General features: G+C 63.1%; 4 protein-coding genes across 6 annotated transcripts in view; 2 read left to right on the forward strand and 2 right to left on the reverse strand.

Moving 5' to 3' along the window:
* Positions 1-23919, forward strand: part of ST6GALNAC4 (ST6 N-acetylgalactosaminide alpha-2,6-sialyltransferase 4) — a 44510-nt gene that overhangs the window by 16008 nt on the left and 4583 nt on the right. The gene's annotated exons all lie outside the window — the stretch shown is intronic.
* On the forward strand, positions 752-11537 carry ENG (endoglin). Its single transcript, XM_051636289.1, has 15 exons — positions 752-927; positions 4662-4819; positions 6642-6776; positions 7356-7518; positions 7746-7902; positions 8138-8270; positions 8477-8651; positions 8740-8882; positions 9024-9161; positions 9421-9465; positions 9582-9692; positions 9779-10024; positions 10226-10289; positions 10375-10476; positions 10874-11537. Exons 1-15 carry the CDS (start codon positions 870-872, stop codon positions 10990-10992), a joined length of 1947 nt encoding a protein of 648 aa, XP_051492249.1. The 5' UTR covers positions 752-869; the 3' UTR covers positions 10993-11537.
* On the reverse strand, positions 11384-18244 carry FPGS (folylpolyglutamate synthase). Of its 3 annotated transcripts, none has more exons than XM_051636292.1 (15): positions 17091-18244; positions 15199-15327; positions 15037-15090; positions 14861-14925; positions 14662-14776; positions 14460-14537; positions 14095-14156; positions 13897-13999; positions 13737-13814; positions 13513-13660; positions 13326-13424; positions 13031-13181; positions 12865-12940; positions 12474-12540; positions 11384-12381 (listed from the first exon to the last, which is right to left on the reverse strand). In XM_051636292.1, exons 1-15 carry the CDS (start codon positions 17109-17111, stop codon positions 11948-11950), a joined length of 1680 nt encoding a protein of 559 aa, XP_051492252.1. In that variant the 5' UTR covers positions 17112-18244; the 3' UTR covers positions 11384-11947. The 3 variants fall into 3 exon arrangements, with proteins under 3 accessions (XP_051492252.1, XP_051492250.1, XP_051492251.1); XM_051636290.1 differs by lacking the exon at positions 17091-18244 and adding an exon at positions 16328-16447; XM_051636291.1 differs by lacking the exon at positions 17091-18244 and adding an exon at positions 15419-15534.
* Positions 16951-23665, reverse strand: CDK9 (cyclin dependent kinase 9). Its single transcript, XM_051636310.1, has 7 exons — positions 23548-23665; positions 23053-23134; positions 22350-22440; positions 20433-20599; positions 20066-20237; positions 19841-19989; positions 16951-18667 (listed from the first exon to the last, which is right to left on the reverse strand). Exons 1-7 carry the CDS (start codon positions 23637-23639, stop codon positions 18302-18304), a joined length of 1119 nt encoding a protein of 372 aa, XP_051492270.1. The 5' UTR covers positions 23640-23665; the 3' UTR covers positions 16951-18301.

Raw genomic sequence — 23919 nt, forward strand, 5'->3', positions numbered from 1 at the left:
GTCCTGAGCCCAGCCTGTGACCTGAGGGGTCTCACCTCCCACTGCTCCCTGTGGAAGGAACAGGGCAGGGGTGCAAAAGGGGCTCCCTGGGTGCTGTCAGCCCCTCCTGTGTCTTCCACTTCAGTGGTGCTTTGCTGTTACCCCTCACCCCTGCAGCCCTCTTCCCGGGGGACCCCCCCCAGCCCCAAAATCACTGCCAGGGTCATGGGTGTCCAGGCAGCCCCCGGCTGTGGCCTGGCCAAGGGTACTGGCAGGCAGCTCTGCTGTGGGGTCCTCTGCTGCCCCGCAGCCCCAGAGTGAGCATCCAGTGCTGGGAGGCAGCCAGGTGACCCCACTGGGTGCTGGCTGGGGGCAGCATGGGCTGAATGTCCTGCCCCCATCACCTGGGGCAGCCCCCTCCTCACCCTGCAGGTCGGGCTGTGCTGCAGCAGGGTACATGAGCATATTCTGGAAGGGGCAGGGGGTCCCCCACGACCCTCTCGAACCCCCATGTCCCACCCCTCTGCTCACCAGTGCCCAGGGAGATCCCTGGGGGCACCCAGCCCTGGGTGCCAGTGCCCTCCTCCCCACCGCTGGGGGCACTTCTAACGCAACCCTCCGAGGCCGATAACCCCGCACCGCTCTGTGGGGAAACTGAGGCACGGCGCCTCCTGGGGGGGGGGGTGGAGGCGGGGAAGGAGGGTCCCTCCTCTTCCTCCCCCGGTTGTGCAACCCCCCCCCCCGCCGCCGGCACGGCCCCAGCGCCGCCAGCGGCATTTCCTCCCGGCTCGGGGCCGCGCCGCCCGCGGACCCTCCTCCGAAGGGAGTCGGTTTCCTGCCGCCGCCGCCCGGCACTCGGCGCTGGCTCCCGGGGAGCGGCCGCACTGGAGATGGGCCCCCCCGCCGCCCCGCTTCTGCCGCTGCTGCTGGCTCTGCTCGGCCGACCCGGTGAGTGGGGTGTGGAAGGGTGGGTACCGGGCTGGGACCCCCTGGACGGGACTCTCCGTACGGCGGCGGTGGTGGGACCCGGTGGTGACTCCGTCCCGGGCTGAGGGGACTCCGTGTCCCCAGCGAGTGATGGGTCCCAGCGTGAGCAGTGTCACCCCCGGGAGAGAAGGTTTTGTGTGGCAGCCGCGGTGGTGAGGAGGGACAAACACCCTCCCAGCCCCGGAGGGACGCACAGCCCAGCCCTGGGACCCCCCGAAATCCAGACTGCGTCACCGGGGCTCGGGAGGTGTCGAAGGCGTCGTTGCTGTGCCCCGGCTGAGGCAGTGGCACCCGGGGGGTCCTGGGGTGACTTCCTTGGCCTCCCGGAACCGCGGGGTGTGTGCAGGGGGAAGGAACGGGAAAAACCCTGTGAAGCCCCGCGTGGGCCGTGGGGACAGAGCTGGGGGCTCGTCCGTGTCCGGCGCGGTCGGGCAGGGAAGCACTAAAGCCCTCCCTGAGGTCCCTGCAAAGCCACAGGGAGGATTTCAAGGGGGAGGACATGCCCGAGGACACCCGTGCTGGGAAGCAGGGAGCTGGGGGAGGTGGGACGCGACCCCCCCCCCCGACAGAGGCAAAGGGGGAAGAGGGAACCGGGAAGGCGGCGGCAGCCCAGGGGTCCGGGACCGGCAGCACTGCCTGTCCTGGCTGGGTCGGTCCCTCCCGGCCACCGCGGGGCCAGCGCTGGTGAGCGCTGCCGGGGCGTCCCCGCGGCCAGGCTCGGTGTCTGCTGTCACCTTCTGCTCACTGCCTGGCGCCTGTGCCGGGTGGTCCCTGTCCGGAGAGGTTGTGCTGTGAGGGCTGTGTCCCCACAGCTCTGCCACGGGGTCTCCGTCCTACGTGTATGCAGTAAGTTCTGTGTCCTGTGTAGCTGCGCAGTACGGTCCCTGTCCCATAGCTCTGCCAGAGAGTTCGTGTCCCCTATAGCTGTGCCCTTCAGTCCCCATCCTACAGCTGTCCCATATGGTCTGCATCCTTTCTCATTGTGCCGTAGAGGCCTTGTCCTCCCTATCTGTGATGTGTAGTCCCTTGATAGACCATCTGGTCCCCATCCTACACAGCTGTGCAATGTCATCTCAGCCCTATGTAGCTGTGCCACGCAGCCTGTGTCCTTTGTCCTGTTTAGTCTCCATCCTATATGGCTGTGTTCTATGGGCTGAGTCCTGTGTAGCTGTGCCATATGATCCCTGTCCTAGGTAGCTGTGCTATATAGTCCCTAGTCCCCATCCTATATAGCTACTGCATACCATCCCTGTCCTCTGTAGCTGTCCTAACTGCTATATGGTCCCTGTCCTATGGAGCTGTGCTATACAGGCACTGTCCTGAGCTGTACAGTCCCTGTTGTATGTGACTGTGCCCGTGTGATCCCTGTCCAGTGTGACTCTGCCATATAGATCATGTCCTATTCATCTGTGCCATGCCATCCCAAACTTGTGCAGCTGTTCTATAAGGTCCCCGTCCTATGTGACTGTGCCCTATGATCCTGTCCTTTATAGCTATGCTATGTGGTCCTCATCCTGAGTAGCTGTGCCATATGGTCCCTGTCCTGCCTACCTGTGCCATATGGACCCTGTCCTGCCTACCTGTGCCACACATGCCATGTCCTGTCTGGCTGCTGCCTCTCCCCTGCAGGGACCCACGGGTCTTGGGGTGCCCATTGCAAGTGCAATGCTGAGAGGGAGTTTATGAACATCAGAGGGGTGTCTGGCCCCCTCTAGCAGGGAACAGTGCTGCTCCTCACAGGACAAGCACAGTGCTGCATCATCCCTTCCCATCCCTGGGAAGAGGCTGCTTGGCACCCAGGTGACTTGAGAGAGGCAGCAATGACGTGTCCTGCATCAACCCTCAAGCCTGGTTCCATCCACCCTGTTATCCGAGCCCCAGTGCCACCCCCGCATGGTCTGACAGGGAAGGGGAGGGTGACAACCTCCTGCCTGAGTCGGCAGCACTGGGACCATCCTCATCCCTGACCTGGGCTGAGACCGGCCAGCTCATGACTCAAGTGCCGAGGCAGCACGGCCGGATGCTGGGATGCCAGAGTGGCGCTGCCCGTCCCATGGGGCATCCTGCGCTGCTGGAGCCACCCCAGCCCTGCACCTCCGGCCTGGTTGCTCTCACACGGGGCCTTTGATCTGCTCCCAAAAACCAGGAATCGGCCCAGACCTGCTGAGGAGCCGCGGTGGTACCGTCCCCAGTCCCTGCTCTCGGCTGAGACACAGCAAGGGAGAGGGCGGGCGGCTGGAAAAACATAAAGTGGATTTTCTTTCTTTCTTCCCTTTTTTTTTTTTTTTCCCTTTCCTGGAGTACAAAAATAACAGGGCCCTTATCTGATCGCCCCGGCGGCCCAGCTGAGCCCCCTTATCTGATCCTGACATAATGCTGGAGCCCGCTGCCTTCCCCAGGGACTGGCGGTGCCCGCCTGGCACCGCTGCCCCGCGGCCCCTGCCATCCCTGCCCCGCACCGGGGGCCAGCCCGGCCCTGTGCCCCCGGGCCCTGCCAAGCATCCCCCCGGGATGCTGCCAGAGGTGTGATGAGCTGCCCGTCCTCTGCCCGGCCGTGCCGGGACACGTGTGGCTGTGCCTGGTGCCGTCGGGGCAGGAGCGGAGGGGAAGAGGAGCGCGGGCTGTGGCGCCCAGATAAGCGGCTGTTTATCTTCCTCCCGATGCTGCCGGCGGCCGCGCGGGGGGGAGGAAGCGCCGGACAATGTGTGGGCCCTTGGCAGGCACTGGGGGGTCTGCGCCGTGACCCCACCGCCGTGGCCGAGCCACCATGATGGCAAGATGCTGGCCAGGGATGCTGAGATGGGCACCGCGTGGCTTGGGTGTCCCTTTGCTGCCTTCCAAAGCCTCAACACCTGGAGCATCGTGTTGTCTAGCCCTGGTCCCCATGGGGGCAGCTGGGTTGCCCTGGCACACGGTCCTGTCACTTCCCAGCAGGGTGGCTGGAGCCATGAGGAGTGGAGGAGGATGGGCAGGGATGGAGCTCGGTGGTCACCTCGCACCCCAAGTACCATGAAGCTATGGGGAGCCCCTGGCCGTGGCTCTGGGACTCCCTCCTGCCCACCTTCGTGCAAGGGAGCACCTGTGGGCGCGAGCTGGTCCCCAGGACACCTCCCAGCTCAGGGGCCACCTCTAGGACGGCCCGGCCACAGCAGAGCTGCCCAGAGTAGAGAAAACAACCGAGGCCAGCGGGGATTTACAGGATCAGGCCTTGAAGCGGCTGTTTGCACTCAGGATTTCCCTTGGCCCCACTCGCTCGTGCGCCAGGCGGGGGGGTCGGGGCTGGGGCGCAGCTCGCGCCTCGGCGCCCGCAGAGGATGAGCTTCACGGCCATTTCCATACCTGAGCTTCCCGCTTTCCTGCAGCACGGGTGGGGGGGGGGGACACAGCAGGGGGGGGCTTCCGCCACCTCCCCAGCCTGCGGGGCAGCCGGGCGCGAGTTTTGGCAGGCGGTGGGGACAGCAGATTCTTTTCCAGCCCGGATCCAAGGGTCATTAACGTGATTGTGCCGGGGCCAGCAGAGGCAGACGAGCCCCGAGCAAACACGTAGCAGATGGTCCCGTGGGCTCTGTGCCGGTGGCGGGACCGCGGTGGCGCCGCACCCCGTGTCGTGCGTCCCCTCCTGTCGTGTCACCCCCACGTTCCGTGTCCCCACATCTGCGTGGCAGGAACTGACAGTCGCTTGTTTTTCCACCCAGACCCCGGGAGAGCCGAGGGCTGTGACCTGCAGCCGGTGACAGTGGAGCCGCCCATCACCCTGTCCTACGCCACCAGCGCGGTGCCCCGGGGCTGTGTCAGCAGCAGCTCCGTGGGCACCAGCCATGAAGTGCATGTCCTCAGCGTTCAGTGGTCCAAGGTGAGCGAGTGGGGTCCCAGCTGTCACCCTGGCACTGTCATCACGCTGGCACTGTTGTCACCCCAGCACTGTCACCCCAGCACTGTCCCTGCTGGACAGGGTGTCTGGGCTGATGAAACCGTTTCCTGTAACTAAGGCACAGCGAAAGGACCTGAATTAACCTTTTTCACAGAGCCTCTGCTGAGCTTCCCCTCCCAGCACAGCCACGGGCAGCTCTGGCCCCAACAGGGATTTAAAGTCCTTAGAGGCAACTTCTCTAACAGCCCGTACTGCCGGAGCTGTCCCTGAGCTGGGTGTCCCAGGAACCCATTTCCCTAGGGAAGTGGCCAGGGCCTGGCTCAGGAGCAGGAGAGGGCCATGGGCACCCGATGGGGACTGTGCCAGGGAGGGATGGAGGGAGAGATAAAGGGATGGAGAGATGGAAAGAGGGATGGAGAGATAAAGGGATGGAGAGATGGAAGGATGGAGAGATGGAAGGAGGGATGGAGAGAGGAATGGAAGTAAGTACAGCACTTGACAGCAACCAAGCAAGTGGAAACCTGGTGTCACCCTCCCTTAACCCCTGCCCCCTCCCTGCTCTCACAGTTCTGCTTCCTGGGAGCTGGGTTGGGAGCAGCTGGGGCGGGGGGGGCGGGGGGGCGGAGGGCGGTGGGTTTTGTGAGCGCCCCATTGTCCCAGCACGGTGTGACCTGTCCCTGGCACACTCTGACGGCCGCGGGTGCCCCAAGGTTGTCACCGGCGGCGGGGGGGGACACGCACTGATGTCACGGCTGCGGCACCGAGCCCTCCGACGCACAAGGGGAGCCGGGCAGGGACGCGGCTCCACTTCAAGAAGAATTACTGGAAGCTGCTTTCTATAAGCAGATCCCCATGATGCAAAAAAAAAAAAAAAGGAAAGAAAAAAAAACAACCAAGAAGCCCCATCCCCCGAAGGCAGCGCCGGGGCTCCCGCCGCTCGCGCAGCCGAACAATGGGAGCTCCGCAAAACACGCGGCAGGAAAAACAGCCGCCAGCTCCTCCCCGACACCCGGGGCCACCCGGGGTCCCCGGCCACCCACGCTTGCCACGGGGCCACCGCCAGGCCAGGATGCCCACAGCCCCGTCCCGCCGGCGGCTGCTTCCAGCCCCGCTCCCGCCTGGCTTCCCTGCCCTCGCCTGGCTCAGCGCTTTGCGAGCCGTGGTCCCTGCGGCGGGTGCCAAACGGAGAGCCCGGCGTTTCGGCTTCCCCGTCCGGATTTCCTGCTGGAGGCCACCGGGCAGTGCGGCCACCGCTGTGCCCCTGGCATCCCTGCCACCGCTACGGTTGGTCCCGAGCCTGGAGAGGCTGCATGATGCCAGGATGGGGCTGGGAAAACCTGCAAGGGGGTGTCCCCAGTGCCTGGGGTGGGGATGCCGTGGCCCCAGGCTGGGGATGCTCCAGTCCTTGGTGTGGGGACAGCTCAGTCCCCAGTGGGGTGACACCCTGGTGCCCAGTACACAGATTACCCTGTCCCTCATGCAAGGATGCCCCAGTTCCCACTATGGGGGTGCCATGGATCCCAGTGTAGGGATCATAAAATCACAGACTGGTCTGGGTTGGAAGGGACCTTAAAGTTCATCTAGGTCCAACCCCTGCCATGGGCAGCCTCCCAGTAGACCAGGTTGCTCCAAGCCCCATCCAACCTGGCTTTGAACACGTCCAGGGATGGGGCAGCCAGCCCAAGGGCTCTACCTGCTGCCATCAGCTATGGGGACAGGTGGGGTGGCTGGGGGGAAAGCCGGGGAGATGACAGCATTTGGGGCTCAGTGACATCGGTGGTGACACTCTCCTCTTTCCCCCCAGGCACCTGCCCTCCCGCTGAAGGTGTCGGTCGTGCCACAAGCTGTTGGCTGCACCCGGCCAGCGGTGCTCGTCCTCCTGTGTGCCCACTGCTCGGCCACCATCACCTCCCCGTGCCCAGACCTGCTGATCCGCACCGTAAGTGCTGCAGCACAACCACCGCGGGAGGCAGCAGGGCTGGGACCATCCCCGGAGGTGTTCGTGGGGTGGCCCTGGAGGAGACTGGTCCTCCATCCCTGGAGATGAAGCTCGTGTTGCCCCAGGGAGGAGGGGACCCGCCCAGCTGCTGCCGGCGGCGCTGAGCACGGGGCTGGCTGGGCAGGGAATGACGCACAGGGCTGGAAAAAGCTCCCGTTTCCTCCAGCCGGCGAGAGGAAGGTCAGGGATGGGGTTTGGCTCCAGTGAGCTGAGCCGGGGCCCGGCGCTTTGTTAGCAAAATAAACCTCCTGCTTTGTTTGCAGCTAATAATAAAGTGGGCCGAGCTCTCCGCGTGCCGCCGGCCGCCCACGCCCCTCCCAGCCCCCGGTCCCAAGACCCCCCATTCATGCAGGGTGATCCCCAGCCATGATGGAGCCAGGGGGCTCCAGGGATGCCCACCTGGCTTAGCTTTACATCCACATCCTCCATGCTGGAGGAAGGGCTTCCACACCTTCCCCACACGGGGGGAGGATGCTCCTTGCCCCCCCGTCCTGACTCAGGCTGCCCCTCGCCCTGCAGGATGCCCACCTCAGCCTGGGGACCACCGTGACACAGCGCTCCGAGCCACCTGCAGCTACCAGCACGGGGCAGCTGCTGGCCTGGGCCCAGAGCACCTATGGGGGCATCACGTCCTACAGTGAACTGCGGGACCCCCGCCGGGTGCAGCTGCGCCTGGGAGAAGGTGTGTGGTGCTGGGGGCTGGTGCTGGGGGTGGGAGGGATGGGCAGGGTGGGCAGTAATGCTCTCCTTGCTTCCGAAGGGTGATAACACACCGTAGTGAAGCTTGGTCCCACAGGAGATGCTACAGGGACCAAAGCCACCTGGCTTGGAGCATCAGGGCTGGCCCCAAGCATCTCCCCACCCGCCAAGCCCAGTTCGGTTTTGGTGACCCTTCCTCTGCCTCTGCAGACACTGGCAGCCCCCGGGACTGTGTCCCCCAGGAGCACTTTGATGCCGCCCCGCACCTCGAGACCGAGGTCTTCTTCCACGGGATGAAGGGCTGCTCACGTGGGGATGCCCAGAGCACCAGGGCTGCCCACATCATCCGGCTGCAGCACGAGCCCAGGTACCACGTGGTGTGGGTGGTGGGATCCCTGAGGGGTGGCCCAGGCCCTGGGACAAGTGGTGGCACAGGTGGTATGAGAGGCAGTGGGACAGATCGTGGCACAGGTGGTGGGACATGCTGGAGATCAGCAGAAAAGGATTGGGATATCCCATAGGCAGAGTCCCCCCCATCCAATGGGATCCGATGGTGCAGGAGGCTGATGCTGGGTGCGGGGGGTGGTCTCGTGGTTTTGCAGGTCCCCTCTCACAGAGGTGAACCTGTCCCTGAGCTGTCCCGAGAGAGTGGAGAGCAACCAGATCCTCATCCTGCAGAGCCGGACCAACCTCACCTGGTCCCTCTCCGTCAACAACTGCCACATCCAGTTCCTGGTAGGACTGAGCAGGACGTGTGTCTGTCCCCACAACCCCACCAAGGGGGCTGGTAGCACTGAAGGGTGGAGGGAGGACACCTGGGGACATTGGGGAGGTGGCAGCCCCCTTGCTGTGAGCCCACCTAACAGGGACAAACCCAGAGGCTGTCCCTCCCTTGACCATCCCCAGCTGCCCCCATCCCCACTCAGCCCCACCCCCCGTAGGTCTCCGGGAACTACAAGATCGCTCCCATCTCCTCTCGGCTGCTCCCTGGGGAGCTCCTGCCTGACACAGAGCAGGGCCTGGTGGCCAAAGCCTTCGAGAAGAACTACAGCGTCATCGCCTCCTACTCCACCATCCCCACCAGTGCCCACATCAGCCTGGAGATCCAGGAGCATGGTAAAGTCCCTGGTGCCCTCGGGTTGGGTGGGATGGGGAGGTCCCACGGCTCTTGCTCAGCTTTTCTCCCCCCATCTCCCCATCCCAGAGGTGGTCAGGAGGGCACCCACGACATCCGCTCTCCCAGCCCCCAGCACTGACTCTCTGCCCAACGTGCTGCTGCTCATGCTCCACCCCTGGAAGTGCACGGATGAAACCATGGAGATTGTCATTGCCAGGTCCCACCTGGAGGTAAGGCAGGGGAGGGGTGTCATTGTCCCTGTCATCCAGTGGCATCGCTCAGGGGGGGGGATCACATCTTGCTCCGGGTGCTGGGGGGGCTGGGGATGGGATCCCCAGGCAGTGGCTGACCACCAGGTACTTTTCTTTCAGCCCATCAAGGATGTGGTGAACATGACCCTGAGGGACATCAGCTGCCAGGCAGAGAAAAATGCCACTCACTTCATGCTGAAAACCCCCCTCAGCCACTGCGGCACCTCGCTGGAGAGCAGGGGCCATGCCAACAACGAGGTGAGGGGGGGCCCAGCCCCACTGGTGCCCAGTGGAGGCTTCTCCACTGGGACCTCCTTGCTTCTGCACATCTGAAAACATCCCACTGCAGCCAAGGGCTGAGCTGTGCCTGGATGCTGGCAGAGATGGGGGTGAGGACCCCCAGGTGGGACACTCACCTCTGGCCCATCCTATCCCATGATGGGACCCCCTGCATCCCATCCCAGACCCCAGCAGTGGGGCCCAGGTGGCTGACACACCCTTCCCCACCTTCTTGCAGCTCATCCTCAACCTGGCCAACGGCACAGTGCTCCGGAGCGTGCGGGTAAGATCAAGTCTTCCTGGCAGGTCCAGGGTGGGACCCTGGGAGGAGGAGGGTGCTGGTGCCACCGCCAGATGCCGGGGCTGGTCTCAGCACTATCCCACTGTCCCTGCTCCCAGGTGGCCTTCCAGTGCAAGATCCCACGGGAGCTCTTCCTGCGCCTCTTCCCCTCCGCTGCCTTTGAGGTGCCACAGACAGAGCTGGAGGTCAACAAGGAGGCCTTTGTCCAGGTACCACTAGAGCTCAGCGCTGGGGCTGGCGGGGGGGTCCCTGGGCTGGTGTCCCTGATGACACGTCCCCGCTGTCCCCATGGCAGGCGTCCATGCGCTGGGAGGACCATCCAGCCGACCTGCAGCTGAAGGAGTGCTGGCTGGTGGTGCCAGGCCGGGAGCCAGAGCTGCTGGTGCAGGGTGGGGAGGCACAGGGGGCAGGGGTGGCTGTCCTGGAGGGTCCCCCTGGCACCCGCGGCAGGAAGGTCTGGCGCTTCCGCTTCACCTACACCGTCCCCGAGGGTGGACGTGTCCCCTTCTCCGCCACCCTCAAGTGCAAGGCTGGCTTGCAGGTCAGTTTAGTAACCCCCCCCTACCCACCCCACGATGCCCCCACCTCCTCACAACCTGGCGAGTTTGTCCCCCAGCTGGGCTCTGTCATCCCTGGTCCCCAAAGAGCCTGGGGGATCCCAGCCCTGTCCCCTGCCACGGCTGCAGGAGGGGACGGGGTGGGACGGGGCTCCCCGCTCTCACCCCAACCTTCCCCTCTGCAGAACAACACCATCTTTGAGAAGGTCCTGGAGGTGACGGTGAAGGATGGCTGGCGGCCACCTAACAGTGAGTTGGGGGCTGGGATGGGAGTGGCAGCGGGAAGGGGAACACTGTGTCCCCTGGCGGTGCTGACAGCCTCATCCCCCCGCAGGCCGGGGGCTGGGACTGGCTGCTGTCCTGGGCATCACCTTCGGCGCCTTCCTCATCGGGGCGCTCCTCACTGCCGGGCTCTGGTACATCTACTCCCACACCCGTGAGTATCCCACCACCCTGGGGGACCCCTACAGTGGGATGGGGGGGTGGGGGCACCTGCATATCCTTGAATTGCCCACATCCCCCTTGCCCCAGAGCCACCTGGCCGAGGTCCGTGGGTGAGCAAGGGACCGGGCTGCATCATCTATAAGGCCCCCCCTGGCAGTGCCATGGGGCAATGCCCCTGCTTGGCCTCGTGCTCCCCAGGGTCCTCCCTGCCCCCAGTGCCACTGAGGTCCCCTATGCCCATCTCCACCCTTGGGGCTCAGGGAACAATCCGGGAGGGATCACATGTGGGGGCTGGAAGGTCCCGTGGGGACAAGCCATGGCCACCACTGGCCACCCTGAGTCTGGTTTCCCCTCGATGTGTCTCCCCCGGGCCCTGCGGTGTGAACCAGGTCCCATCTCCAAACTGCAGCCGGTTTCCAGCACGGCGCCGGCCTCCAAGAGCAGCAGCACCAACCACAGCATCGGCAGCACCCAGAGCACCCCCTGCTCCACCAGCAGCATGGCCTGACCCCCCCACGGGGCCCCCTCCCCGAGCCCACCCGGCTCCTGGCTGCCGGACTTGGGGACCCATCCTGGCCCCATTAAGCTATTTTTTTGCCCCAAATCTCAGGCCGAGCCCAGAGGGGGCCTCCGTTACTCATTCAGTGAATGCTTTGGCCTCCCAAGGGCAACCCACTGTAAGGGGGGGAACCCTACAACCCCCCCCACCCCGGGGTCCCCCACTGCTGGGTGCACCAGGGAGGTGGAGAGAGCAGCTATTGCCAAAACCCCCCCTCTCAAGGCTCCCCATCAAATGGGGGTGGGGGGGACAAAAGTGGGTGCCCCCAGGATGTGCCCCAGCACTTGGGGTGACCCCTGGGCCCCTCCCCTGTCCCCCCCAAGAATGCAGTGGGCAGCACTGGGAGCATCAAAAGGTTTATTGGGGGTGGGGGGGGTGAGGGGATGCTGCCCCCTGTGGGGCAATGGGCAAAAAACCACCCCCCACACCCCCCCAGCTCCCCATCCAAGTTACAAACTCTTATTAATAATAATAAAAATCTCCCCTATGTTAAATTAGTCGCGCCCTCATGCCGAGCCCCACCACAGCCTGAGGCTCCCACTTATCACCCCCCCTCCCCAAAACTGCCCACCCCCTCAGGCACTGGGACCCCAGCACAGCCTGGGCCATCCCCCCCAGAGATGGAGGGCTGCCCCCCTCCAGTCAGCATCACCAAGGTGGGTTGGGGATCAGAAGCATAACCCCGCCCCCCCCCCTCCCCATGGCCAGTGTCCCCAGAGAGGGGAGCACAGGTGAAAGGCACTGGGGTGAAAAGGGCCGAGCTGGGATGGGGTTGGGGGTCCTGTGTGACTCCCCCCACCCTGGGCCACCTCTGAGCATCCTCGGGGGTAGAACTAGCGCTTCAAGTAAAAAGAGGTGCCAAGCCCCCTCTGTGTGTGTGTGTGTGTCACCCCCCACCATCCTGTTACTGGGACAGTGTGGGGTCGAGCAGCCTGAGGACCCCCCCCACCAAGTGCAGGCTGCCGGTGACCAGGACCCGGACAGCGGCCGCCTCCCGTAGCAGCACAGCCCCGCTGCTGGCCGCGGGCTGGGGGTGAGCCCCCGAGCACCCCCACCCCCCCAGCCGGGGGTCCCGGCCCTGCACCACCCACCGCACAGCCTGAGCCAGGCAGGGGAAAACCAGAGCTGGGGAATTGAGGGGTCGTGGGGCCGGGGGGACCAGGAGCAGGGAACCTCGGGATGGAGAGGGAGATGGCTGCAGCAGCCCCCCTGCCCGCAAAGGGGTTGGGAGCCAAGGGTCCTGCCCCCCTTTCTCCTCCAGCAGCCGGGTCCATGTCCGCTGGTTCTCCAGGCAGCGAGTCAGAGCGTTCTCCACGGTCACGTTGAAGTTTTGCTGGTCTGGGGAGGAGGAGGGAGGGATTAGGAGGTGACCGGGGAGGGGTCAGGGATGGAGGGTCTGGGGGGGGACACCCCAGCTCCCCGGCACTCACCCACGTTGCTGGCCACTGACACCTCTGTGAAGTTGGGGCAGAAGATGGCGTAGTCGAAGTGGCAGGGCTGTGGGGAGAGGGGGTCAGTGCCACAGAGACCCTCACAACCCTCCTGTGGGATTTCCACTAGGACTAGTCCCACATTGATAGGGTTCCGGGGGTTTTGGTCCAGAGAGGGGGGTGATCCAAGCACCCCTTGCACCCAGGGCCGTGAGACCCACGTGTGGGGCACAAGCAGGAACAGCAGGGTGGACAGACAGACAGCACAGGGCATCAGCTCCACCTCGTGGCTCTCGCACCCACAGCAAAGCACAGGCAGAGAACCCAGGCGTTCAGGCACAGGGACAACACCCCCACCAGACCCCCCCCCCACCCATCCCCAAAACCTCACCACCAGCAGCTTGAGCAGCGCCGCCGTGTCCCGGTCCCCTGTGGCATTGAAGAGCAGCACACGCACCTCGGAGCCACTGCGGGGAGAAAGGGCGGGTGGCTTGTGCCCCATGGGGACCCCCTGCACCTCCCCCTGTGTGTGTGTGTGTGTGTGTGTGTCCCCTTACTCGCAGGGCTTGTCCTGGTTGAGGGCAGCCTGGCGGAACCAGCGGACACAAGCCTGGATGCTGCTGGTGGTGTGGGCACCATCCAGGTACCAGGTCACAGGACCACGGGGCAGCACCTGGGTCCGGCCAAGCCACTCCGTGTCCCGCAAGCCTGGAGGGGGGAGCAGAGGGCATGGCTGGGACCTCCACATCCCCCTGCAGCACTAGGACCCCCATGGGAGTCAAATGCAGGGGTGGGCAGCCAGGCTGTGCCCTCCAGCCGTGACACAGTGCGGGGGTCCTGGGGTAGCCGTACCTTGGATCATGGCATCGGTGGGTCGGAAGGCAGGGGCCAGCGGCACCGGCCTCCCCCCCAGCTCAGTGTCCAGCAGCGCATCCTTCAGCTCCCCCAGACCTGGTGGGATGGGCGTCCTGCTGAGACCCCCTGAGGGCTGTGGTGGGGTCTGACCCCCTTGCCCTTCTCCGTGCCCCCCCAGCCTTACCCCGGCAGTCGCGGTGCTGCAGCCAGGCCCGGGCCAGCTGCAGGGCCAGGGCAGCGTTGGAGCGCTGGTGAGCACCCGCCAGCCCCAGCTCCAGAGCCTGGTGGTCCCTCTCGAAGGCATCCAGCTCCGGGCAGAGGTACAGGGGACACTGCAGGGAGAGGAACTGAGCCCCCAGCCACGGGGTACCCCCCATCTGTCCCACCTCCCCGTGCCACCCAACTCACCTCCCGCTCCCGGGCTCGCTCCCTCAGCACCTCCAGCGGCCGCTCCGGCTGCACCACGGTGAACGCCGGCACGCCGCGCTGCAAGGGAGCACAGGGTGCTCAGGGCCACGGGGGTGCTCACCCCGAAACCATGAGCCAGGGGAGGACAGGGTCTGCCTACCTTAAAAATGCCCCCTTTCTGCCAGGCGATCTTCTCCATGGTGTCCCCCAGGATGCTGGTGTGGTCGATGCCCAGGGCGGAGATCCCACACACCACCGGTGCCCTGGGGATGCAGTGTGAGTGTTCCCGCTGTCCCCTTACACAGGGACACCAGGTCCCAGCAGCCCTTGGAGATGGATTTCTCTCCCTGGATCCTACCTGATGATGTTGGTGCAGTCGTAGGCACCGCCAATGCCAACCTCCACCACCGCCAGGTCCACCTGGGGACAAGGGAACACTGAAGCTGTCACAGTGCCACCAGCAGCATGTGTTTGGGAGCAGCACATGGACTCAGGGACAGGGGTGGGGCCAGGTCCCTGCCAACAATCCTCCAACCCTGAGCACACACCCTGCTCATGGAGGGACCATCCACCCAGCACAGCATCCCCCAGGCATGATGGCCATGAAGCCCAGTTGAAGCCCGCTTTGTCCCAGGCTGGGGCTGGACCCCATGTGCCCCTCCAGCCCTGAGGTTGTCACCAACCTGACGTCCCTACTGCAAGCTGGAGAAGACCACCACCTACCTTCTCCTGCAGGAAGACATGGAAGGCCATGATAGTGAGGAAGCGGAAGTATGCTGGCATGCTGGCGTGCGCCGGGTCCTGCCAGGCAGAGCGGGTGTAAGGGGACAGCACGGGGGGTCCCCAGCAGGTGCTGGGGCACGTGGCCCTGGGCAGGGGGGTCCCCGAGGGAGGGAGACACCCCACAATTCCCCACCACCCCCACCTTGGTCTCCTCCAGGCGGTTGTAGACCAGCCAGAAGTACTTGCTGAAGAGCTCCTTGCTGATGGGCTGCCCGTTGATGCGGATCCGCTCCCGCACCTGCACCAGGTGAGGGGAGCTGGGGGGGGGCAGAGCAGGGGGGTGTCATAGCAAGGCGTGGTGTCACTGCCCCCCCCCAAGCCCCCCAGAGCCCCCTGCCCACCTGTAAAAGCCTGTCTTCAGCCCGTAGCTGCGGAGGATGCACTCGGTGAAAGCACATGCTGAGCCCTGGGGGGGACGGTGGTGTGAAACCCCCACACGTCAGGGCAGGGGTGAACGGAGACACCGGTGACCCCCCCCAGCCTCCCCAAACCCCCCAGCACCACCCGCCTGCCTCACCTTGCCCTTCGTCCCCGTGACGTGGATGATGTTCAGTCGATCCAGGTCCTCGACCTGCGGGAGGTCAACCACCCCGTGAGATGAGACCCCCCGCGGCAGCCAGCGCCGAGCACGGCGGCACTGCTGCCGGGACGGGGGGTGGGGACAGGGCCCCCCACTCACCTTCAGCCCGCTCCTCTCCAAAAAGCTCCTCATGGCTTCCAGCTGGGCCTGGGGGTCACCACGCTCCCGCTTCACCTGCTCCAGGTAGCTGGCATTGGTCTGCAGGGTGTTGAGGGTCCGGATAGCATCCTGCAAAGCCCCCCGGGGGGTGGTCAGGACGGCCAACCATCACCTCTGCCACAGGGCTGTACCCACCACCACCCCCCCCCCCACCACGGACCACATCGGGGTCGGTCCCCTCAGCAGTGCCCGTGGCCTCCCATGCTGGCAGCATCTCCTCTGCCATGGTCCCGTGGGAAGAGCCTGCGGCAGGGACACCGCGGGGACAACCGTGGGGACAGGCTACTTATCGGTGGGGGGGGCTTGCCCCTCCCCGGGCGCCCCTTGTCCCCGCGGGGCAGGCGCGGGGTAACGCAGACCCGCCGGGACAAGGCCACCGGCAGCCTGCCAGCGCCGCGTGCCCGCCCCGAGCGTGTTGCGTGAGAGGCACAAACGAAGCCACCGCGCAGCGCCCGCACCGGGGACACCGGGCCACACAGCCGCGGCTGCTGCCACCGGCCAGCGGGGACACCGAGCCCCCCGAACCCACACTGGGGGGGTGCGGGGCTGGCCCCGGCACCGCTGAGTGCTGTGATGTGGACCCAGCACGGGACCGGCTCATGTCCCCGGTGCGGGGACAACCCGCTCCAGCAGCCGGGCCCCGGTGCCCCCGGCCCGGTGACCGCGGGCAGGGCAGCTCCCGGCTCCGGGGGCTCTCCCGCACCGCCCCCCGGCCCGGGAACACCGACAGCGGGCACCGCGCGGGGCCGGGACCCGCAGCTCCTGCCCGGGACGTGCCGCGGCTGCCGGGCCGGTCCCGGGGTCAGGGGGGCGGGGGCCTGTGGTCGAGCAGCGGCTGCCCCCGGCGGGAGGGGAGACGGGGAGCAGCGGCGGCGGAGGGCTGGGGAGGGGCGGCCGCGGTGCGCCCCGCTGCCCCGGCCCCGCTGCCCCGGCCCCGCTGCCCCGCGCCCGCTGCGGAGGCTGGGGAAGGGCCCCCCCCGCCCCCCCCCCCGGTATTTGCGGGGCGCTGCCCGTGAGCGGACCCCGGCCCAGGCCCCGCCGCGGTCCCGGCCCCGCTCCCCGCCGGTACCTGGTAGTCCGTGGCGGGGGCGCGCGCCGGCCGCGTGCTGAACCGGCGCCCGGCCGCCCGCAGCGCCCCGCGCAGCGCGCGCAGCCCCCGCCACCCCATCCCGCCACGCGCGCACCGGGAGCTCGCGCCGCCGCCTGGGGCGGGAACGCCCCCCCCCCCGCCCCCGCCGCCATGATTGAAACGGGCAACGCGGCGGGCGGGGCGGCGCCATCTTTCTGAAGGGCAGCGCCGCGACCCTGCTGGCCCCCCCCCCCCGGCCCGGCTCCGGGGGGTGAGGGGTGGGCGCAGCACCCCGCGCCGCTCGGGGGGGCCCGCAGCCCTCCTCACAGCCCAGCGCAGGGGCCCCCCACCCCTCCTCACAGCCCAGCGCAGGGGCCCCCCACCCCTCCCAGCCGGGCGGGCACGGCACAACCACCCGCACCCGGTGCCACCGCAGCAGCTCCCGCTCCTTGCCCTGGAGCCTCCCACGAAGGGCAGCGGGGCAGAGAGAGGCAGGGACCCCCGTCACGGGAGAGGCAAGGCTGCCCGCACCCCCACCAACCCGTCACGAAATCACTGCTCTACACCCCAAAGCTGCTTGTTCCGTTGAGGCAGAAGATGAACACGAAGTTAAAACCAGCCACTCGGGGACGGGATGGTTGTTTATTCACAATCAGCAGAAGTCAACCGGCTTATTGCTTGCAACTTTCATTTTTTCCTAAAGAAATCAAGTTCCCCCCTCAACCAGACGCTGTGTCAGAGCCCCACACCAAGAGAGATTTACCTTGTACGTGTCCTTTATCATCCTCACTTTCTGTCCCGAGAACGGCCCCGCTCGCGGCCGCTTCCTCCCCCGAGACCTGACGCTACCAAGGTGGCTCTTGCCATGAGTCTGGTTAATGGACAACCCATCCAGGGCCAAAGGTTATCACCCGCTGGATGCTGCACACATTCCTGATTGGAAAGTCTTGGGATCCGTGGGGCTCACGGAGCAGATGGGCCAGCTGCAGCTGACAGTCGTGGAAGACAAATGCCTGGTGGGTGGCTCTGCCGTGGTGGGCTGTGAAGCCCAGCAGGGGAAGGCAGCAGCTGTCTTGCTCATGCAAAGAGCTCCAGGCCAGAGGAGTGGATGTGCAAGTGCTTGAAGAGTCACCCCTTCTCCCAGCACAGCATTCCCAGCACTGCCACACCATCCTGACATCCCTGAAGACCGCACACACAGCTCCGGTCCCATCCCAGCTCCTGCCCCAGCCAGTGCTCCGGGCAGGCAGCAGCAGGGGGTGTCCAAGCCAGGCTCCTGATTGCAGTTTGCAATGAAGAAAGCGTGGACGCCGTGTAGTGTTCCAGAGACTGACAATTCCCACTGTAAATCCTGGAGAAACCAGCTCTGCCAGCCACCCCTCCGGTTAGCCCAGTAAGCTCCTTCCTAAGCTGGAGCCCAAACTCCAGTCAGCCAGTCATGCTCTCTGAGAGTGACTCTGCCTTCTCCAGGACACCTCCACATTGCTCAGAAGCACCTGCCTCATCCTACATCAACACTTCACTGTTCAAAGGCTGCACCGTGCAGAAGCTACGACCAACCCAGGGAGCTGAGACACCTCCCAGCAGGGCCCAGTTTGGTCCAGGGCGGCTTCTCCCAGTCCTGCTGAGAGCCCCAGCACTGACAGAGCCACTTTTCTCCATCACCAGGTCCGTGTAACAATCAATCCAGAAGATTAATGTAACCAATACAGACAGCTGCAGGGGGGACACAGGGGCTGTGCCAAAGCTGCAGGGAAACAAGGCCAGGCTGGCAGGTGTCACCTCCTCCTGTCACACAGCTCTGCAGTGGCCGAGCTGCTGCACAAGGGGAGGAGGCGGCAGAGCTAGGTTAAAGCCAGCAGTTCCTCAACTAGAAGAAAGTCCTTTCCAGGCAGAAATACCCCACCAGGACATCCCTGCAAGGCAACCTGCAGAGCAGTAGCCCGGCTGGGACCCTGCTGGGGAAGCCCCTCCTCAAAACACCCTGTCAAATTCCGTCTGGTTGGTGGCCGCCGGGTTCCTGCCTTGGTTGGCCGGCTGCTGGGGCATGTGGCCCCCCCTCCTGCGCGGGGGGGCCAGGTACTCAAACATGGACTGGTTGTGGGTGGACAGCATGTTTTTGAGGTCCGAGGGCATGGGGTCTGACCAGAAGAAGTCGTGGTTGAGGGCGTCGTCGCTGTCGATGCGCTGGGCAGGGTCCAGCACCAGCAGCTTGTCGATGAGGTCCAGCGCGTAGGGGTCCTTGACGTAGGCCTTCAGGCGGTCCTTCACCTTCCGCTTCTGGCCCTTGGGGAGATCCAGCTTCTGGTACAGCTCGTACTTATCCACGTTTGGCCAAACCTGGCAGGAAGGGAGGGTTGGGAAGAAAAGAGTTAAGCAGCGGACAAGCCATTTTTTTTTTTTGATGCTAACACCCTCAGGCAAAACCAGGGCGAGGTCTTCAGAGAGAGTAATACTATTTTATAACCTCCAATCCACAAGACCTTGTTCCCTCAGCATGAAGGAGGCACTAAAGACTGCACTAAAGCTTGGAGACACATGGACAAGCCAGGGCAGAGTCCTCCTGGTGCTGGAACAGCATGCAGCATGCCCCAGGATTTCTGGTTCTCCCACAAAAAAGCTAGCAGAGAGCACAGCTAAGGCCAGCAACAACATCCAGAAAGGTAAAGTGACAAAGCTTACTGCTAAGTACCAAGTGGATGTATCTGTTACCCTCAGAAAGCAAAGCCTGCTGCAATCACCAGCACTTACCTCACCCTTGACCTGGGAGTGGCCACTGCAGGGTATTTAGATACAACTGAAAGCACCTTCAACGTATGTACATAACATACATGGGCTCCAGGCCTCTGCAGCTGCCTGCACAACCACCTGCCTAAGGCAGCCCCTAGACCCAGAGGTCCCTCAGCTCCATCCCCCATGAGAGGGTACAAGAAGCTGCCCTTAAATAAGGAGCTGAAAAAGGGCTGAGTGCTCACACCAGGGCCCAGCCAAAACCACAAACCACAAGCCAGAAATAAAAAGGCTTTTCAAGGTGAAAAGCAAAGCAGCTGAGACAAACCCCTCAACACAAACAAAAAAACTCATCTTTAAGCAGAAATTCAGAGGGTGTTTATCTGGGAGACAACCCCTAAACACAGGCTAGAACAGATTCCTACATGTCATGTTCTGTTCTTTCCCACTTGGACCAACCAGCATCCTCTCTGTGCTCAAAACAAGGACACAACTCATCCCTCCTGAAGGAGGTCTGGGAGGCCAAGTTCACCCTCTTCTCCTTAGGAGGTTGCAGCAAGTAACATGACAGCTTTAGTTTACACAGAGCAGCAAGAAAAGTGCAGTGCCCCACTGTGCACTCAGCTCCCAGGGGACAAAGAGCATTTGCAGGAGCTTCCCCAGCCTCCCTGCCAGCAGTGAGCACTTCCAGTGCCAGAAATGTGCAGCAGCCAGTGCACAGGGCAGGCCCAGGAGTGCCCTCATCACAGCCTCACAGCTCCGTCCTCCCACACTCTCCCTCACCTCTGGTGTGATGGATCCACAGAGCTGGCTGATGAGGGTGAGCTGGTGCTGCTCCGTGTTCCCCTGCATGATGGGGCTGCGGGTCCACATCTCTGCCATGATGCAGCCTCCACCCCAGAGGTCAATGGGGGGACCATAGTCCCGCTCCCCTAAACAGAGAGGCTGCGTTAGTCACCCGCGGGCACGGGAAGGGCAGAGGAGCCAGCAGAGCCCATCACCTCCTACCTAGGAGCAGCTCTGGGGGCCGGTACCACAGAGTCACCACGCGGTTGGTGTAGCGGTTGGGCTGGCTATTCTTGGCCAGGCTGAAGGCTCGAGCCAGCCCGAAGTCCGCGAGCTTCAGGACCCCGTCCCGTGTGATCAGGACATTGGCAGCTTTCATGTCCCGGTGCAAGATCTGCGTGAGGACAGAGATGGAGAAGTTAAGCTGCTACGGTGCCCTCCTCAGGAGTCTGGTGCCAGCAGGGGGCTCAGGCTCCAGAGGTGGAGGACAAGAAAACATTTCCCTCCAGCCCGTGGGAAAACACTCCCTCCTTGCAAGACCCCAGAGAGCAGAGTGACCTCCGAGCACAGCACGGATCTGGCCCGTTACCTTGTTCCTGTGGATGTAGTAAAGTCCATTCAACAGCATCTGCATAACTTTCTTGATCTCTGAGAGCGTGAACTTGACGTGGGCGTTGCTGAGGAGACCAGCCAGGTCGTGCTCACAGAAGTCAAACACCAGGTAGATGCTGCCCTTGCAGCGGTTGTAGGGGGAGGCTATGGGAGAGGCAAGGAGGGACTGTCAGGGTGGGACCTTCAGCCCCATCACAGCTCCTTCTGAGCCTGCTGCTCCTGCAGCGCTCACTAGACAAAACCCCCAGGGCACAGGAACACAGAGAACACTGCAGGTCCCTATATATATGTAAAGAGGCACCAGGACAGCCCAACCAGCAATGGAAGAACAGGGGATGAGGAGCAGAGTAGTGAACGTCCACCAGAGAGGAAAGGAAAGGGCAGGAAAATCTTTGAAGCTTCATTTTGTGTTGTTCTGTGCACCTCAGAGCTGTGGGGTTTCCCTCCTGCCAGCTGTGGCTGGTAGGTGAAGGTACCACCAGCTGCCAGCCCAGCTCCACCACCCATGGCAGCAGAGACAGCCCCAGGAAAAGTGCAGAAACAGAGAAAATCTGTCTAACACAACAACAAGGTTTTCTGCAACCTCAAACACTATCTATCAAAACAGACTGATCTGGATTCAAATTATCTAAATGATCTAAAACCCACTCCTACTGAAGGCAAGAAAACCCCAAAGGAAGCAATTGATTTCAATCTTGTTCCTAGAGCACAAGTGGAAAACATGATCAAAAAGAAAGGCTGGTTTTTTTATCAGCTGTGATCAGCAAAAGCTGCTGAGCAGCAAGTCCCAACCAGAACACGACAGCACCCATGGACCCACACCACTGCCCTCTGCCAGCCAGGCTGGCTTTGCAGTTCTCTACATGGGTACAGCCCTTATCACACCTTTCCAAAATAAAAAGAGAAAAGCTGCAAGTTTAAGAGCAGTAAATGCAACATTTCTGCTTGACTGGAAATGAGGTCAAGGTGGATTGGGATGAAAAAACTGGAAGGCAAACAAAACCCAAACAATTGACATGTCTACAAAAACATTTACCTTAGGTAGGGCAGACATGCAATCATCACAACTCGTTTAGGCAGGAAATAGATTAAAATTTAACTTTTTGTCAGTGTTCCTACTTGTATCTGTTCAGGCAGTAATATAAATGAGTAACTTCAAGTACCCAGTCCCAGGCCAGGGATTTCGACCAGTTCAGTGACTGGAATGTTTTAAAAGCATCATCACTTTCATTTTTATTTAACTGAAATTTAACTCTAATGTCAGTGATCATTTTCAGACCCTTTGTTCCAGTACAAACCCAGAGAAGAGAACAATGTATAAAAACTAGCAAGTGTTATAAAGAAATTTCACTGGAACCAGAGCCTGCCCAGGTGCACAGAGCACACCAGTCCCACTGTGTGAGGAGGAAGCAGGACTAAAAACCACCCCCCGTGGGGCCCTTGCAGGACAAGTGGTCACCATTGCCCACAGAAAGGGACACTGAGCCAGTCTCCAGCCGTGTCCTCAGCTTGGAGCTGCCACAAAAAAATCAAGCCCCAATGGAGAGGAATGGCTCCAGCTCCTGACACACCATGCACAAGCCTTGAGATCAGCTCCCCCTGCTTCAGTCACTACAGCACGATTTTATTTACAGACACTTTTCCAACACAGGCAGGATTCACTGTCATGGTGCAGCCACACCCCAGCAGTTTTTTCCAGCCAGGCTGCAGCAACATCCTAACCCATTTGAAAGCAGATTTCCAAGATCAGTTATGTCAGCCCCATATCCCAGGCAGGAACTGAGGCCTGTGCTCAGCTCTAGGGCCCCACTCCCAGCAGAAAAGACCAGCCTGCTCTGAGGCCAAGGAAGGCAGACAGAAAACAAAGCCAGTGTGAGAGATCCCTGCAAGCTACCTTTGGTCCTGCAGATTTCAATCAGGTTCACCACATTCTCATGTTTGAGCAGCTGGAGGATTTTAATCTCTCGCAAGGCTGTGATGGGGAACTGGAAAGGAGAAAAGAGAGGACAGGGATTAGGAGTTGCAGGAGACTAGGCAAGACATGACCACAGCAGCTTGGCAGGGGACTTGCTCCAGCAGCACGGGAGGGCAATCAGAGCTTCCAAACAGAACATCAACACTGGGATTGCCCAAGTCTGCTCACTGCTGGTGAGAGATTCTGCCACAAGATAGAGGCATCTGGGAGGGGCCGAGACTGGCACTCAGACACCTCCCTCCTCTTCTCACCTTGCATGTTTGCAACATGGACACCAGCTGCAGAACCGCCTCCCCTGCTGCCTGCACTGCTCACCCGGCTGCTCTCTGTTCAGTTTGTCCCCAGGCAACAGCCAAGAACGACCCTTGAAGCTGAAAAGGTGCTAACAGCCCATCTGGGTGTGGCAGCCACAAGACCCAACCTTATCGCACCACCGGCAGGAGGGGAAAATGGCCACAGGGTGGGGTCCCGTCCGCACCCTTACAGGCTCCGGCTCTGCCTCGTTATAGCAGCAAAATTGTTAAAGAACAGAGTGAAAACGCATCTCTGCTGCTGCAAGGATTAAGCTTTCAGCCACCAACCCCCCAGTCCAGGTGTTCCCCAGCCACCTTCCCACACTTACCCCCTCCTTCTCATTTTCCATCAACACTTTCTTCAGCGCTACCTTCTTGCCGGTCTGACGATGTTTGGCTTTAAAAACTTCCCTGTAAAAGAGACAAAAGAGAAATCCGTGAGAAGTGCGAGGAGGAAGGGAAGGAGCCAGCTGCTCCTGACCGGGGACAAGAGGCACCAGAGCCCCGTACCAGGCCCGGAACCGGCCCAGCCACGGGACAAAGGGCCTCGGTACCGGCTGAGCCAGCCCAGCCCTCCCACCGCCCCACAGGGATTTGGGACAAAGCTGCCCGGTTTCGGCAAAGTTGCAGGTTCCCCCCCGGCACCTCCAGACTGGGGTCAGAGCCTGGCGCCGAGTGGGGCTGTGCCAGAGAGAAAGGGGCTGAGGGGCCAGGAGAGGAGAGAAACGGGCCCGGGGCTGAGGAGCGGGCCGGGGGACGCGGAGCGGGGCCGGGGCAGGGCGCGGGGGGGTATCCGAGGGTGCCGGGAGCGGCGGGACACTCACCCGAAGGTGCCCTGCCCGATCTTGGCGAGCTTCTCGTACTTGGAGACCTCGTCGCAGAAGGGACACTCCACCATGTCGTACTGCTTGGCCATGCCGCCCGCCGCCCCGCCCCGCCCCGCGCACGGCGCCGTGCGTCACCGCCGCGGGGGCTGCCGGGAGTTGTAGTCCCGGCCGGCGGCCGCCATCTTGTCCCGGCCGGGCCGCCGGTGGCCGCTGCCCCCCGGCCCGGTGCCCCCGGGCAGCAGCCGTGTCACCGCGGCACGGGGCAGCTGCGGCTGGTGGCACCAAGCGTGTCCCCGCGTGCCCCGAGTCCCGCACGGCTGCTCCCCGACCCCGCGCCGCGCCTGCACCCGCGGGCTCCGGCGGGGACCC

The sequence above is a fragment of the Apus apus genome, chromosome 19, assembly GCF_020740795.1.
Source record: "Apus apus isolate bApuApu2 chromosome 19, bApuApu2.pri.cur, whole genome shotgun sequence".
Classification (NCBI taxonomy): Eukaryota; Metazoa; Chordata; class Aves; order Apodiformes; family Apodidae; genus Apus; species Apus apus.

Excerpts from the sequence above, each read along its gene's own strand:
- CDK9 (XM_051636310.1), bottom strand. The coding sequence starts at position 23,639 with ATGGCCAAGCAGTACGACATGGTGGAGTGTCCCTTCTGCGACGAGGTC. Across the intron at positions 20,238-20,432 it reads ACTACATCCACAGGAACAAG|ATCTTGCACCGGGACATGAA; the intron begins GTAACGGGCCAG and ends GTCCTCACGCAG. Across the intron at positions 18,668-19,840 it reads GTGGATCCATCACACCAGAG|GTTTGGCCAAACGTGGATAA; the intron begins GTGAGGGAGAGT and ends CCTTCCTGCCAG.
- ENG (XM_051636289.1), top strand. The coding sequence starts at position 870 with ATGGGCCCCCCCGCCGCCCCGCTTCTGCCGCTGCTGCTGGCTCTGCTC. Across the intron at positions 8,883-9,023 it reads TTGCCAGGTCCCACCTGGAG|CCCATCAAGGATGTGGTGAA; the intron begins GTAAGGCAGGGG and ends CTTTTCTTTCAG. Across the intron at positions 10,290-10,374 it reads TGGCTGGCGGCCACCTAACA|GCCGGGGGCTGGGACTGGCT; the intron begins GTGAGTTGGGGG and ends ATCCCCCCGCAG.
- FPGS (XM_051636290.1), bottom strand. The coding sequence starts at position 16,426 with ATGGGGTGGCGGGGGCTGCGCGCGCTGCGCGGGGCGCTGCGGGCGGCC. Across the intron at positions 13,815-13,896 it reads AGAAAGGGGGCATTTTTAAG|CGCGGCGTGCCGGCGTTCAC; the intron begins GTAGGCAGACCC and ends GCTCCCTTGCAG. Across the intron at positions 12,941-13,030 it reads AACCAGGACAAGCCCTGCGA|TGGCTCCGAGGTGCGTGTGC; the intron begins GTAAGGGGACAC and ends TTCTCCCCGCAG.